General features: G+C 53.4%; 6 protein-coding genes across 6 annotated transcripts; 3 read left to right on the forward strand and 3 right to left on the reverse strand.

Moving 5' to 3' along the window:
- Positions 1 to 1,956: 1,956 nt before the first annotated feature.
- Positions 1,957 to 2,541, forward strand: CONPUDRAFT_124682 (GCN5-related N-acetyltransferase; the record flags this gene model as incomplete). The annotated part of the gene is made up of 2 exons (XM_007770656.1): positions 1,957 to 2,438; positions 2,489 to 2,541. One exon carries the CDS (start codon positions 1,957 to 1,959, stop codon positions 2,389 to 2,391), a length of 435 nt encoding a protein of 144 aa, XP_007768846.1. The 3' UTR covers positions 2,392 to 2,438; positions 2,489 to 2,541.
- A 3,863-nt stretch (positions 2,542 to 6,404) lies between these two features.
- On the reverse strand, positions 6,405 to 7,598 carry CONPUDRAFT_165646 (uncharacterized protein). The gene is made up of 4 exons (XM_007770657.1): positions 7,504 to 7,598; positions 7,284 to 7,405; positions 6,804 to 7,229; positions 6,405 to 6,735 (listed from the first exon to the last, which is right to left on the reverse strand). Exons 1-4 carry the CDS (start codon positions 7,541 to 7,543, stop codon positions 6,649 to 6,651), a joined length of 675 nt encoding a protein of 224 aa, XP_007768847.1. The 5' UTR covers positions 7,544 to 7,598; the 3' UTR covers positions 6,405 to 6,648.
- A 203-nt stretch (positions 7,599 to 7,801) lies between these two features.
- Positions 7,802 to 9,262, forward strand: CONPUDRAFT_82420 (Coproporphyrinogen oxidase). Its single transcript, XM_007770658.1, has 2 exons — positions 7,802 to 9,070; positions 9,127 to 9,262. Exon 1 carries the CDS (start codon positions 7,925 to 7,927, stop codon positions 9,068 to 9,070), a length of 1,146 nt encoding a protein of 381 aa, XP_007768848.1. The 5' UTR covers positions 7,802 to 7,924; the 3' UTR covers positions 9,127 to 9,262.
- A 15-nt stretch (positions 9,263 to 9,277) lies between these two features.
- Positions 9,278 to 10,451, reverse strand: CONPUDRAFT_165648 (uncharacterized protein). The gene is made up of 2 exons (XM_007770659.1): positions 9,736 to 10,451; positions 9,278 to 9,663 (listed from the first exon to the last, which is right to left on the reverse strand). The coding sequence occupies exons 1-2, from the start codon at positions 9,762 to 9,764 to the stop codon at positions 9,303 to 9,305; spliced, it is 390 nt and encodes a 129-aa protein (XP_007768849.1). The 5' UTR covers positions 9,765 to 10,451; the 3' UTR covers positions 9,278 to 9,302.
- Positions 10,452 to 10,698: 247 nt separating this feature from the next.
- CONPUDRAFT_144268 (mismatched base pair and cruciform DNA recognition protein) lies at positions 10,699 to 11,350 on the reverse strand. The gene is made up of 3 exons (XM_007770660.1): positions 11,238 to 11,350; positions 10,939 to 11,171; positions 10,699 to 10,859 (listed from the first exon to the last, which is right to left on the reverse strand). The coding sequence occupies exons 1-3, from the start codon at positions 11,258 to 11,260 to the stop codon at positions 10,801 to 10,803; spliced, it is 315 nt and encodes a 104-aa protein (XP_007768850.1). The 5' UTR covers positions 11,261 to 11,350; the 3' UTR covers positions 10,699 to 10,800.
- A 293-nt stretch (positions 11,351 to 11,643) lies between these two features.
- CONPUDRAFT_154074 (uncharacterized protein) lies at positions 11,644 to 11,899 on the forward strand (the record flags this gene model as incomplete). The annotated part of the gene is made up of 2 exons (XM_007770661.1): positions 11,644 to 11,739; positions 11,789 to 11,899. 2 exons carry the CDS (start codon positions 11,644 to 11,646, stop codon positions 11,897 to 11,899), a joined length of 207 nt encoding a protein of 68 aa, XP_007768851.1.
- Between the last annotated feature and the right edge of the window lie 226 nt (positions 11,900 to 12,125).

Genomic DNA, 12,125 nt, shown 5'->3' on the forward strand with positions numbered 1-12,125 from the left:
ACTTTCATAACTTACATAAAGCCTGTAATTTCCGACTCTTGTAACGTGGCGGCGGCTTGTACAAATACAGTCCGCCAAACCTTTTACATCGAAGTGTCCAAATGCCAACTCTAGGAAACCTGAGACACTGGACCCATCGTTACGTGAGTGCCGGTGTGACCGCTCCTACGCGCTTGATGTATCGAGACGCCTTCAGCTCTTATCTTTGCCCAAGGTTTCGATCGTGAGTCTGAAGAGTACGTCCGTGCGAACAGCCAAAGTGTAAATCGGATCAGCTCATTTCCGTACTTAGGCTTGGAGCTCCATCTCCAGAGCTAACTTTGAATGCGCTTACTCCCCAAGCTACAGACTCCGCGTCAAATTTAGCATCAACTCTTTGGACCCAGATGGGCAGTCGAAGGCCGCAAGGGACCAGCACACCATCTCGATTTGAAAAGGGCATGAGGGAAGGCAAGCTGACGAACGGACGGACAGACGATGAGCAGTTGGCAGTTACGCCGCATTTTGTGAAATCTCGGCATGACAGTGTCACTGACCCGGGAAACCCCTTGATTTTATATCAAAGAATGCGTCACCTCGCAGAACTTTGGAGCCTGCATGGGGCAGTTCTACGCCTGAGCCAAAGGACAATTGTAGAAGAGAGTTTAACCAACGGTGACCGAACTCTCGGACCCCCACACGGATCCTGCATCTATCCTGCTCTAGATCTTAGGACAAATCTGCATCCAAGCACATCCTCTGAGCTGTAAAAATGTGGCCTATCGGTTGGAAGACAATGAAACATCAACATTAAGCGAGAAACATGTAGGCACGAGTCGCGCTCTTCGGTATGAAGATTCTAGAGACTTTTAGAATCAAACGTCATGCTGTGCGCGGCGGAAGGAAGGTAGAACCCGCCCGCGCGTGTGGTTGTTACGTCTTTCATACCAGAAATGCCGTGAACAAACAGCGAGATCAGGGTCCTAGTCTAGACTAGCTTTAACAGAGATGACTTATGTCCAAAAATGTGTTTTTGGTGATCATGGGGACGTGTTTCGTTCAGGAGCGAGTTGATGGTATTAACCAAACGCGTCGTTTAGGCGCAGCGGTCTTTGCCGATGGCAAACGTCGAGCGTCAGCAGACATGGAACTCCGAGGAGTAGCAAACCACTTGGTCGCACAGGTTCTTTGGATAGAGTTGGGGGTCCAAGCGGGCGCAAAGTGCGGGGCTGTCGTTTGCTTCCTGAACATCTTGAGCGGTATGAAAAATCATTCAAAAGGAGGTCGTAAGGGAGTTTCTCTTCAGCCTGAATGCTAAGATCCTTCCGTTGCTGAGAGAGTTGACGGCGTGGTCCTGTGCTTGCAAGCAATGGCCGATTTCCTGGGTCCTGTGTGGAAAGCGACAAGAGGGGCCGGCAGAAAAATGACGGGCCGATTAATCAGCTTGCAACGAGGCCAATTTGCGGGACAAGCGAAATAGCGAAGCGTGAATTATTTCAGAGAAGGTTTAGCACCTTCAAGGCAGTCATTCGTGGCCAACTAAGACGAATGGGTTTGGCGAACGCTCAAACGTTGCGAGAGATGTGGATGGCAATTTGATGCACATTATCACCTTCGAGCTGGGATGGAGTAAGCGAAGCCGAAAAAGCTCCGAAGTCGACTAAATATTCCCAATGCGGAAATTTGAACCTTACTCCTCCCGCTCCGTCCGCTCCGTCCACTCATCGACATCCTCAGCTTGCCTCGCGGTTGCTGACATTGTTTGCTCCCCTGTCACCCACTTCCTTCCCGGTGAATGATACTGCATCGTTCTGGAACAATGGATAGGACAATCATCGGAGAAGCAGAAGCAGCGGTACAAGGTGAGTGTTTTTTGTTCAATGGGAGCGGTAAATGTGGCTATAATCCGCTCGCGAAGATCACTGATAGTTTCCTCTCTGGTCAGTCAAAATCCGTTCTATAGAGGCCAAAGTAACCATGGAACTACGCCACTCCATCTTGTGGCCGGACAAGCCACTAGAATATGTCATACTTCCGGAAGATGCAGTCGGTCACCACTTCGGCGCCTTCCTCCCTTCGGATGACCAACTTGTCGCTGTGATATCGCTCTTCGAAGAAGGAGTCCCTGCAGAGGTATCACCTCAGCCCAGCATTACCTCCACGTCTGAAAGCCCACGCGCCGTACGCTTCCGCAAATTCGCTTGTGCTTCTAGTTATCAGGGGCGCGGGATAGGCACAGAACTACTGAGGCATGTCTGCGATTTTGCCAAGGTCAGGATGGGCGCAAAGACGATATGGTGTGATGCTCGCACATCCAGCCTTGATTGGTATCAGAAACGCGGGTTAAGCCCATTTGGGCCTCGCTTTTACAAGGGACCCGTAGAGTACGTTCGGATTCGGATGGATCTTTGAGAGTTAGTCGAGCGATAGTCGCTCTTCTCGGTTCCCAAAATCTGGCGGTGAGTGCGTGACAGCGCGCTCAGAGGTTCGCTGATCTCTTTCTGCTCAGATGACACGTATATCACAGCCGTGAAATGGGTACATGGAAAAATACAAATTTTGAGGTCGTTTTGACACATTCCCTGTCCTATTATATATTATCCTTCAGACGACACTAATCGACCTGGTTTTCCATGTCTGCCGTTTTGGCGAAGCGCACTTAAATACGGGCCGCATACCGATGATAGTCAGCGCAATTTGCAAAGCGCTAATGTTGTTATCCACTCAACTTTGCGCTTGTGGATGCACAAACGCGTCATGACAGACGTTTTAGACTTCAGGAAATAAGCTAACTGAATAGATTTGCGGCGAAGCTGCACTCCGCGAACAGAATATCCCTCATCAGAGCGGACATCACATTGCTGTCGGGCTGCAACGTGGCAAGATAATCCATCACGAGGTGATCTCAAACAGTGTTTGCTATGTTCCCCTTATTTGCGCCCACAAGGCTGGTCAGCCCGCATCTAACAACCCACTTTTAGCCTCGTGACGAAGGCGACATCACGACCCTGCCCTCACCCCGTCACACAATGGGAAGGTCCTCATCCAAGTCTGTCTTGTCCTAGAACATCGTGGAAAGGACGATGCACAGGCACGCTAATATCAAGTCTGTTCTCCGTGACAGCAGGCCCGGAACGGACATGGCAGCTCCACCAGGACAGCAAACCTAATTGCAAGAAGGGATCAGTCCCGGTGTGCCCTTAGTTTCTGGTCACGATCTATCCGCGTTTATCGCTACTTTTCCTTGTGATGGTGCGCCAGGGTTACGAGACGCTTGTCGTACCGGTCATCTGATTAAACGATGCTTACTCTCCGACGGATATCTTTCTTGACATTTATCGGGCGGTGCATCGAGCTGCGGGTATAAAGGAGGCTATGAACGACGGTACTAAGGTCAGAGAATTCATTCTTCCTCCCCCCGATCCATCCTCATTGGTCTCATCCCCCCAGGCTGAAGCCTCGGAGTCACCAGGAGCCTTCGTTGTTCCGGCGTACTGTTTGGTTATGGAAACCCAGGTCATGCGAAAATGCCGCTATTTCTAGTTGGCGCCGCGGCCCTTGGTTCATAGCCAAGACAGTATGTCGTACCACTGTTGCACTGTCTACCGCTGTCTCTCGCCGGTCTATTGACTTCCTTAGTTTCTGTCTCATGGTATCCTTCAATCCCATGCACTATCACCATTCTACTCGTCATACCTGATCGTTCAAACTATGTTGTGCCGTTTTCATTAGCCACACGTGTATTATGCTCCTTCTACCTATTTTCATAGGCGTCTGGAACGTTGAAAGCATATTTAGACTTTGATACTTCTACCTATGGCTTCGATGGCCCCGCAACCTACAGTTTTCCAGCTCCTTCCGGATGTAAGAAGCCATTATGACGTAGCCGATAGTCAAACTGATAAGAACTCGGATTATCTAGTCTATCCATCGTGGATTGTGCATCATACATGATACATCACGTCAAACCATTCTATGCGATGCTAAACGGCGAACAGAATACTATTGGAGTAATAGATCGTTATCATCTACTGTAGCAGCACAATGATGCAAGGGACAGGTACGCTAAAAACAAGAATGACCCCGACGATCACCGAAAACACGTGGCATACTACGTCTCCCCGTCTGCGACGGCCGCATCTAAAACCTCCAGTAAGCTCTAACAGCTCAGGCTGCCGTTGCCTTTGACATCATTGAGCAAGTTCAAATGCAACAAAACTTTAACCTACTCGAACCCACAACCACGGCCGAGCTCCGACCGACTCCAAGCTGATTCAACATTCAACGTGCCACTGCCTGTAGTGAACGATTGAGTTTCCGAGGCCGAGGAACCGGTCGCCGCAGGGACAGCCAGCCCTAGGCTTGGACCGGCGTGCCTGGGTATTCGTCGTGCAAAAGCAGACAAAAGCTTAAATATGAGCCGAACTTGGGCCCGGCTTACCGATCGCGTCGTGTATGTGCGCCACTCGCCTACCCCGCACCCATCTGCAATGTTTATTTCCAGTGCGTATGCGTCATGATCTGCAGGTACGGAGGGAAAGGGCAAACATTCCGTGCAGCTTTGCGCATGTTTCCGCTGATCGCGGCCGTCGAAAGATGGTGGTGTCCAGCACGAGGTGGCGGGTGCTTCCGCATCCACTCGGATGTTATTCTAAGATGAGTATTTCATATACCAGGTAAGGCGGAACAATGCAAGCGGCCACGGCGAGCTGTCATAAAGAACGTCGTAAATATGTCCAAACTGCCGAGATAAAATGCGGTGCTCCTCACCTTGCGGCGTCCTCAAATATAGACTTCATGTAACCGGGTACACACCATGCCTATAGTCAGCATCATCGGCGAGTACTCAGACCGGGAGCCAGCCAAGATGAGTCTGCTGATCGCACATACTATGAAGCAGGCACCTATATATGATGCAATCAATTAGTAAGGCGCTCCGTACGATTGGCAGGAAATAAGAGCCAAGACAAGCCCGTAAGACTAACAGAACGATGTCAATGTCGCATGCATGTGTGCTTTGGTCCCGATGGCTGCTCGAAGCGGCATCAGTTGTATCAAAGGCCACAGGCAGCAGCTAGGTCAGCCCATCCGGAATATAGCACCTACCGTAGGTACCTAAGAACAGCTTCAAAATCTTCACGTAAGTTCATCAGAGTACTTCCCGACAGGACAGATGTTCAAAAGCCCAGAGTATGTAAGGCTGTGTACATGAGGTATGATAGGAAAGCTACGCGTGACACAACCCTTCCAGGATCGGGCCGCGTTTTGAGGATATTGTAGCCAAGACTGTAACTCCAAGATTTTGCCAAGCTTGGTTTATAATTTTGGAAAAAAGGCACAGAGAGCAACGATGAGACACCCACTGCGTTGAACGGAAATTATGTTACCAAATCCTTCGCTAACTTGATCCCGGTGAAACTAGCTCCAGTACAGACGCATAGCGTGGACCAAAGAGACTCCAGAGAGTTCCTCCAAATATAGAGCCTCCAGGAAACCGGAAATTGGGATAACAAAGGATACCAACTCAATCAGGGTAGAACTACTCAATATGACTGAATGTCGTCGAGGGATGCCTGTCAACAACGAAAGCTGATCTGTCAGTGGACGGTCACGTATATTAGCGTGTGCTAGAGCTGAGAGAAGATCTGTATTTGTATAATACTTCTCCAAACAAAACAAAACTGTTAAGACGCGGTCGCGGCACCCGCGGTGCTCGTGCGTACGTGTAAACGTGAAGGTGTTGTACAAGAAACTGTAAGCGTATGTCCTAGCAGACTTTGACACGTGTTTATAAACCTCGCCCACTAAGTGTACACACCTACAAGGGTGCTCCACTCTCAGTCGTTGCATATTCTTATGCATGGATGGACGCATGATGATACACGTTGTTGGAGTCTACCAACATTTCTTCGTATACAGCTCTGAAGCAGATCGCCTTCGGTAGTAACGTCAACGTCATCGGATAGTACCATCACCCGTTCGTCTTGGCTACATAATAGCGATGACTTGTCTGCATCAATCCGATAAGACCACAGGACACGCGCCGATACACCGGGATAGCGGACAAGTAGCAAGGAAGAAGCTGCATGCAGATGACCGGCAAGGTACTGTATACGATGGCTATCTAATTGCAGCACGCACCGGGTGGCGGCGGTGAACGTCGAACTGAATGAGCTGCTGGAGGGGACTTACCGACGGCTGTCGCTGAGTAGCCGATGACGACGATGCAGAGCACGCAAACCGCGTGTATACTCTAACGTTAACGCGCATGGTGATCATGGGCAACGACCCCGCGACTACGTTGCAATTGAGCTGGCCTCACGCAGCTCAGCCTGAACCTTAAAACGAAACTGTATTGATGCTTCTGCAGAGCGGCCCGAGGTTGTTGATCTTCCTCGGCTTGAGCGTCACGGGCACGTCCACATGTGGATGAGGTATTATTGCAACAGACAGCGAGTATGCGTTTGAGTATGTACAGTGTACAGGTTTGCAAATGGACGGACGTAATGGAGAGCATTGTCGAAGGGCGGGATGGGGGAGGCAAGAGGCGAGATCATCAGGAGAGGCGTGATGCAAGTGAGGGATGACCCGTTCGGTCCGAAGAGCCGGTCCGGCCGATCGAGGCGGAGGAGGATGCGTGGATCGAGCCCATCTCTGCACCTGCGAGGATCACTTGAGCAGCTCCTGGACGATCCTGTCATCGTGTATGTTGGTGACGTTGCTCCCGCGGTAGTTCAGCCGCCGGAGAACATCGATCTGCAGGATAAGCAGCCGTCTCAGCAACAAGCACCCAAAGACGCCACTTCGATTCGAGGAAAGCTCACCACTTTACCGCGCTCGAACCCCAGCTTCTCGAACTTGCCCACATGCACCTCCTCCAGCCCCGCGATTGCGACCTCGTTCTTGGGCGCCTCCGTCGCGCCGACTGCGCCACCGGCCGCACTACCCTTGCCCTTACCCGCGCCGGCATACACCTGGGTCCAATAGCGCGCGGTATCCTCAAAGCTCTTCTTGCTCGTCGTGTAGTGCTTCGCGACCTCGGCGTCCTGCGGGTCATTGGGCTCGGGCGAGCACAGCAGCGACTGCAGCGAGATCAGGGTGCTCTTCAGCGTGAGGACAGGCGACCAGGCGTCCTTGAGGATGTCGAGGCAGATGGCGCCCGAGGCGGAGGAGACGTTCGGGTGGTAGACTTTGGTGATGAACTTCATTTTGACGGGTTGGAAGGGGTACGATTCGGGGATCGCGATGTCCTGGGGAATGCGCGTATCAGCATCCAGGTGAGAGGTCGAGAAGGTTGTACTGACCACCTCGAAGTGGCCGCCCTCATACGGCGTGCCTGATGGTCCAGGGAACGAGCCTTTGAGGTGGAACGGCGAGTCGCCAATGAGATCAATGGTTATGTTGGAAGTTTTGTCATTCTTGCAATCTAGGGAGCAGGAGGACACCACGTGGAGGCAAGAGAGCAGAGGCCAGGGTCAGGCCAGACTATCGGGCGCGCGATCTGGAGAGTGAAGTGCACGACACCTGAGATTTCCTTGTTGACGCGACGTAATCTGGCGTCCATGTTGTGTTGTTTTTGTTCGAGTCTGTAAAGATGAAGAAAGATGAAGCAAGAGGAGAAGAGGCGGGTGGGGGAAGCGAAGTAGACGGGGGTGGGAGTGTGTTGTAGAGATCTTCGGACACGGTCCGTGAGCAGGGGGCGTTATCTCGCCCAAGGACGTGACTTGAGATCCGCGTGACGTGCTGGTGACTCTGTTACTAATTTGTGACACCTGTGTAACTAGCATTACGACGTGACCGGCGCGCTGACCCGGCTCTTTCCCGATGGTATCGCCGGCGATGTCGTCTGGACTCCCAAGTCGGCCAAGGTCGGCGCTTGCTACTCATATTCGTTTCTAAGATTTAGGCCATCAGCATCTCACCCTCTTTGATTTTCACCAAAGCCATGGCAGACCCCAACATGCGACAGAATGTTGAGGACTACATCCTCGACCTTCAAGACAGGATTATCGCCGAGTTCGAGGCTATTGAGCTCGCCCACAACCCCTCGCTCGCTAATGATCCTCCGCGCTTCAAACGCGACGAGTGGATTCGCCCCGCAGGCGGGCGCGGCATCTCCTGCACCTTCTCCTCTCGCAACATCTCATCTTCCTCTGACGTCGAGACAGTCCTCGAAAAAGCAGGTGTCAACATCTCCCTCGTGCACGGCAAGCTCCCACCCCCCGCCATCCAACAAATGCGCGCAGACCACTCCTCGATCCCTTACGACGGTGTGAGCAGCCTCCCGTTCTTCGCAGGTGGCCTCTCCCTCGTTGTGCACCCACGCAACCCGCACGCGCCAACCGTGCACCTCAACTACCGCTACTTTGAGATCACCAAAGAAGAATCCAAAGACGGCCAGCAGCCAGAAGTAGTCGCGTGGTGGTTCGGCGGCGGCTCCGATCTCACACCCAACTATCTCTACCCCGAGGACGCCACGCACTTCCACGGCACTCTCAAGGAGGCGTGCTCTGGCTCTGGGGACGACGCATACAAGCAGATTTACCCGGCGTTCAAGCGCTGGTGCGACGAATACTTCTACATCCCGCACCGACGCGAGACGCGCGGCATCGGCGGAATCTTCTTCGACGACCTCTCCACCGAGCCGCACCCCCGCCTGCCCGACGCCTCCGACCGCCCCACCACGCAGTCCGCCATCTTCGACTTCATCAAGGCATGCGGCGACTCTTTCCTCCCGTCCTACGTCCCCATCCTGCGGCGCCGCATGGACGCGCCGTACAGCGAAGAGGAAAGAAGGTGGCAGCTCCTCCGCCGCGGGCGATACGTCGAGTTCAATCTGATTTACGACCGCGGGACCAAGTTCGGGCTGCAGACGCCCAGTGCGCGGATCGAGAGTATTCTCATGAGCCTGCCGGAGACGGCCAGGTGGGAGTATATGACGGATATGGGCGAGGATGGGGCGAGCAGGGAGGGAAAGCTGCTCAAAGTGCTGGGTCGCCTCAATGAGGCGAAGAGCACGGACGGGAGCAAGAGCGTGGAGTGGGCGGACGAGGCGGCTGTCGAGACACTCAGAGAGGAGCTGGATCTCTAGGTGAGCAGCGCATTCGCTTGCCTTGAATGAAATCGTTCGACTCATGTTCGTACCAGGTCATGTCAATCAGATTTTAACTCCTTCGAAATGTATAGTAGCCCAAGCGCAAACATGTACATCATAGCATATTAACCCCCCTCATTCACTGCGTGGAATACACCCCATCTCCTTCAATCGATCATCATCGCATCATCCCCCGCCCGTACCCACCTGCCCTTGTCCTGCCCGACCATCAAGAGCTCTTGTTCATATCCTGCTGCGCCTGCCCCTTCTCATTCCTCGCATTCCCTACACCATCGAACACCCCAGTCAGCACACCATCCCCATTCAGACCAGTCACAGCGCAGACCAGCGACTCACCAGAAGCCTGCTGCCCCTTGTCCCCCGTCACCGCACCCACGACACTGTCCTTGTACCCCATCGCGCGGTCCTTGGTCCCCTCCGCGCGCCCTTTAGCTTGCGCGGCCTTGTGCTCCGCCTCGCCCTCGGCGTGCTCGTCCTTGCCTGATTTCTGCCACGACTGCGCGCCGGTCGCGTTGCCGACGGCCTCGACGGCCGTGCCTTTCATGGAGCGCAGCTGGCCGTTGGTCTTGCTGTGGGTGGTGTCAGCGGGGGGGCGATAAGCTGTGTGGATACAAGGGCATGGTCAAGGCAGAGGGACGAACCTGGGCTGGGTGTAGCTGTTGGAAGACATGATGACGACGGTGGTGGTTTGGTTTGGGTGATTGGCTATGATGTGATGTGATGTGATGTGATGTGAGAGTGAGGAAGCGGAAAGGTGCTGAAGACCAGACGAACGACTACCCAGGTTTATATACGGCGACGACCATCATCTGCCCCTGGTGCTCGAGCCCGCCATCGCAGAGCCGACGCGAGACTCGGACAACGATTTAGGTCCTAGGCTGAGGCAGCCCGAAACGCCACCAGGTGACACCTACGACGCGTCTGGACTGAGAGGGCGGCGCCGTCCGAGTCGTGCGTGCTCACTCGAAGCCTTCGAGACTCCTTGCGGTCCACGACAAGTGTCCACCGACGATCGCGATCGCTGATACACTGGGCGCTTCATCACCTCTTGTCGCAGAGACCTCGGTACACAGAGCTGCAACGGTAGGTCGGGTATCGGGATCGGTGCTCCGAGGAGAAGGCCGTTACGACGCGGACCTGTGATTTTCGTCCGTCCGTCCGTCCGTCTGTCTCATTTGATGGACCAGTTTATAATCGTTATTTACCTCTTGGATAGCCTACAACATCTTGAATCCGTTTTCAGCTCTCGACACTCAGGTAGTATTATGGTCGTTGTATGCAGCATCCGCGGATCACTGGTCTCAAACATTATGATGTATCGCACAGCAGGTGATCCATGGAATGGATCCAGTGTACCCGACAAGCGTGATTTGATGGACTGACAGACGATCAGACTTGATCAGCACAATGCTCAGAGCGTGTTGCATGTGACGATAAGATAGCATAAATATAACCTCTTAAGTTCTTCTCTTGGAACCATACACGGCCAAGTCGCGGGGAACGCAATGCAGGTTTTTAGATGCAAGTGCGGTCACAAGTAAGGTTGACGATGTGCCCCACGAAGATACTCAGCCGCAACAAGTTGTAGCGTTTGGTGAAGGTTTGGTGAAGCTGTTATTATGGGCTACAGGTTATGTTACACTATGACTGATATAGTACATATGCGCGTTTGCATGGGCGTCAACGATGGTATATTCCGGCGCCGCCTATGAAGCGTTCTTGTTGAAGTCCTGCTGGGCCTGGCCCTGCTCATTGCGAACGTTGCCTGTGCAAAACAGAACACAGTAAACGTCAGCACCTCGCTCGCAATCCAAGTCTGCCTCGAAATGAATGGTGTTACTCACCCTGTGCCTGCTGGGACTTGTCGCCAGTGACGGCGCCGACGACGCTGTCCTTGTAGCCGCCGGCGCGGTCCTTGGCGCCCTCGGCGTAGCCCTTGGCCTGTGAGGCCTTGTACTCGGTCTCGCCCGCGGCGTGCTCTTCCTTGCCGGACTGCGTCCATGACTGGGCGCCGGTGAGGTTTCCGATCGCCTCGACGGCGTTGCCCTTCATGGAGTGGTACTGGCCTGTGGTCTTGCTGCTCAGAGAACATGTCAGCGGATGCGTTCAGAAGGCATAACAGAGGGGAAGAGAGACGACGCACTTGGGCTCGTTGTAGTTGGACATGGTGATGAGAAATAAGTTAAGGTTGTGATGAGGATTGTATGAGAGTTGGGTTGGTTGAGTTGTGAGTGTTGAACCATTGCCGACGAATCTCGAATTTATATACCCCAGCCCGACCCCGCTTCAGTGCTGTGAAGGCAGGGCACCGAGTACACATGTTGAAGGCGGAACGCTGAGATCGGGATGACGTAGTGGCGGAGGCGCCGGGGTGACGTCATACGCTGTTCTGGTCTAGCTGTCGTGGCCCATGTCCAACACGCCCTCGCGACGTTGGTCGTCCGACATCGACTAGAGTAAGCCCCGCAGGCACATGCATGTGATAACGTTTGGCAGAGAGGCTCCGATAATGACGAATTGTCGAAGGAGAAATAGGAAAACTCCACTCCATGTCTGTCAGCTTCTCGGTGGATTCTGTCAACGCTCGTCCAGAGGCGATCAACCGGATAGATGATGGAGCTATGACGGAAATGACGCTGAATGAGGTAGGTAACACCACAGTCTCCGAGAGATGGTTGACGTTGTCCCCCACAGAACTGGAGGATGGCGCCTGCGCGCCTAGGTGTACCGAGCATCGTCAGGGATTATCAGAAGTGCTCTGGTCTCGTTCGGGGTGTTCGGCATCCAGAAACTTCTATCATCTAGTCATTCCTCGAATCAGAGTCTGGTGTTGCCCGGGTATTATGAATAATAGCGCTTTGTGGAGAGAACGCGTCCAAGTAGCAGCTCGACCACGACGTCACGGCGAGAAAGGTGGTTCGGGCGTCGCCATGGCGGAGCTTGAATTTTTTGATGGGTGTAGACACAGCCACCGGCTCTAGCTTGTCTACCACACTGCAGACAAACGGCGATTTTACCCGGGATGAAACCG

Source organism: Coniophora puteana (genome assembly GCF_000271625.1).
Source record: "Coniophora puteana RWD-64-598 SS2 unplaced genomic scaffold CONPUscaffold_6, whole genome shotgun sequence".
Taxonomy (NCBI): Eukaryota; Fungi; Basidiomycota; class Agaricomycetes; order Boletales; family Coniophoraceae; genus Coniophora; species Coniophora puteana.